Genomic DNA, 2,500 nt, shown 5'->3' with positions numbered 1-2,500 from the left:
TAAAGACTCATCATAAACCTTATGAACTTCTTTGAAAATCTGTTTCCTGTTCCAGTTCTATTTCTTAAAAACATCTGGCTTTCTAAAAATAGGATATGCTCTTCTGCTAAGTATTTCTTTGCATCCCTTACAATCTGTTCTCTAGTACCAATATAATGATAAAGGTGGCACTTCTTCTCTAGGGACTTATATTTCCTGAGGAGTTGGCAATATCGCTGCCGATGCTTATTTAATAACTGTTTGTACCTATTTATCAGCCTTTGCTTAGCGGTTTCATAAAAATTTGTCAAATCTGCATTGAAAGAAAGTGAAATTTAGAATTAAGTTCATATAGACAAGTCAGAATATTAAAATTTTCTACAAAACAAATAAACATGGAAATTACCAATAAAAAATGCCTTACCTTGACTAGTACTCTCAGAGATTGGTGTTCCTTTTGGAGACAGTGAGTGATTATATGTCTTAGTAACAGATTCTGTTGGAAGTGCAACCCACTGGACACTCTTTGCTGAATCTAAGTTGCTCTCACTTCCTCCCATGTCGTATCTCCATATCTGCTCTTTATTAAGTGGATAATCATTTCCCAGAATTCTATTTGGCAGTTCTACTGTTTCCATCCTGCTTTGACTAGGACCTTCTGAGACTTCCATAGGATCTGAAGAATCTATAGGTGGTGGAGAATCACAGGATAACTCTTCATCCTCTGAGGGAAAACAAAGTCCTGAGGTCTGACTGAGATTCCACCTGGACTGTGGTTTTGAAGTGGTGCTGCATGATGGACCTGCATCAACACATAAACCCTCCCCAATATCACTCTGAGGATCAGGCTGATCTGCAGTAGTGCTTGTAATCTGCTGGTTCATGTTACATGATCCTTCTGCTGGATCTGTCATCAAGGAACGCGGACCTTTGAGTACTATTTCTTTTGAAGCAGATCCTTTGGCAGCGGTGTTTTGCACAATTGCACATTTATCCATTTGGTCTGACAACTTGATGGTAAAGGAAAATGACTGTGCATCTGTGACACTTGTACCTGACCATGTAACAACAACTGGGATTTGGTTTCCTTGAGAAGATGGTGTGCCCAGGGCTACTGAGGCTGTGTGAGAACTGTAAGGAGTTTCTGAGCTTTGAGATATTACAGGATTGGGTGGAATCTGCACATCTATTGGTGGTATGTCTAGTGGTGGCTCTTCTAATGGTGGTTTGTCTAGGGGTGGTTTGTCTAGTGGTGGTTTGTCTAGTGGTGGTTCGTCTAGTGGTGGTTCGTCTAGTGGTGGTTCGTCTAGTGGCGGTTCGTCTAGTGGTGGTTCATCTAGTGGTGGATCGTCTAATGGTGGTTCATCTATAGGTGGTTCATTTAATAGTGGTTCATCCTGCTGTGGTATGTATAATGGTGATACATCTAGTGGCAGTACAGGCTCTACAGAAGAATCTGCTAGACTGAATTGTTCAGTTGTTTCAGTAAACTTACTGTTTACTAGTTCTTGAAATGAAAATTGGCAAGCAGAATCTAGGACTCCTAAGGTGGATTCATCATTTTTCTTTTCTTGATTTTGTTGCAGCTGAGTGGGTGCCAAGTATGTCTTTGAGTATGTTGTACTACTCCAACTATTTGAGGGCTTCCCATTCCCGGTATCTAGAAAAAGAAATCAAGAAACAAAAAAAGGAGAAAGAGAATGATGCACTCTAAACAACAGAACTGAGAAAGGGACAAAGAAATTATAATCTAATATGTGGAACTAAATAATCTATAAGGCAGTTCACAAACACAATTATCATAATATTGTAATTTAGGTTATACTAATAAATTACATTCTTTGAGAGAGAAAAAAAAAAAATCCATGAAAAACATTCACTAGCTTGATGTACTTACTTTTCTTCACTTGCTGGCAGACTCCCTTCTTTTGCAGTGTCTTTAGGGAAGCTTTGTTTAAGATCACGTAGGTTCTTTTACCACCTTCCTTGGTCTTCACTACCTGCCGCCTAACAGGTCCTGAATCTGTCATTGGGAGGAAAAAATGGAGAGACTGGTATGTAGGATATGAGTACATCTCTTTTATTATAATTGCTGCTGCTTTATTACACACACACACACATGTACACACACACACATGTACACACACACACATGTACACACACATGTACACACACATGTACACACACACACACACACACACACACACACACACACACACACACACACACACACACACACACACACACACACACACACACACACACACACATACAGTGTTTTATGATCTAATAAAAACAAAATTCACATGATACAATGATTGAATGTGAGAATCAACAATAAAAGCAGTAGCGCACACACAAAAAAAACTGTGACTTACAAGTCCGCTGCACTGTTCCTCCTGAAGCCTTTTTTATTTCACAGTCCCCACTCTCACAACTGTTGCTATATATAAGGCTGCCTGGAAAAATATCAGTGTTATAGGGATATTCAATTTTCCTTTCTACCACACTGGAAAATTAT

The 2,500-nt window shown here is 39.2% G+C and overlaps 1 protein-coding gene across 1 annotated transcript in view; it reads right to left on the bottom strand.

Moving 5' to 3' along the window:
- Window positions 1-2,500, bottom strand: part of LOC113817885 (uncharacterized) — a 10,236-nt gene that overhangs the window by 917 nt on the left and 6,819 nt on the right. Inside the window, exons 8-11 of the mRNA XM_027370001.2 lie at window positions 2,358-2,438; window positions 1,877-2,002; window positions 404-1,639; window positions 1-292 (exon numbers count right to left, since the gene is read on the bottom strand). The exon at window positions 1-292 is cut by the window's left edge and continues 917 nt beyond it. Of these exons, the coding sequence (XP_027225802.2) occupies window positions 1-292; window positions 404-1,639; window positions 1,877-2,002; window positions 2,358-2,438 (1,735 nt within the window). The remainder of the gene's footprint in view (window positions 293-403; window positions 1,640-1,876; window positions 2,003-2,357; window positions 2,439-2,500) is intronic.

The sequence above is a fragment of the Penaeus vannamei genome, chromosome 16 (genome assembly GCF_042767895.1).
Source record: "Penaeus vannamei isolate JL-2024 chromosome 16, ASM4276789v1, whole genome shotgun sequence".
Taxonomy (NCBI): domain Eukaryota; kingdom Metazoa; phylum Arthropoda; class Malacostraca; order Decapoda; family Penaeidae; genus Penaeus; species Penaeus vannamei.
The sequence above is the reverse complement of the archived record's forward strand: the minus strand, read 5'-3'. Positions and strand labels throughout refer to the sequence as shown.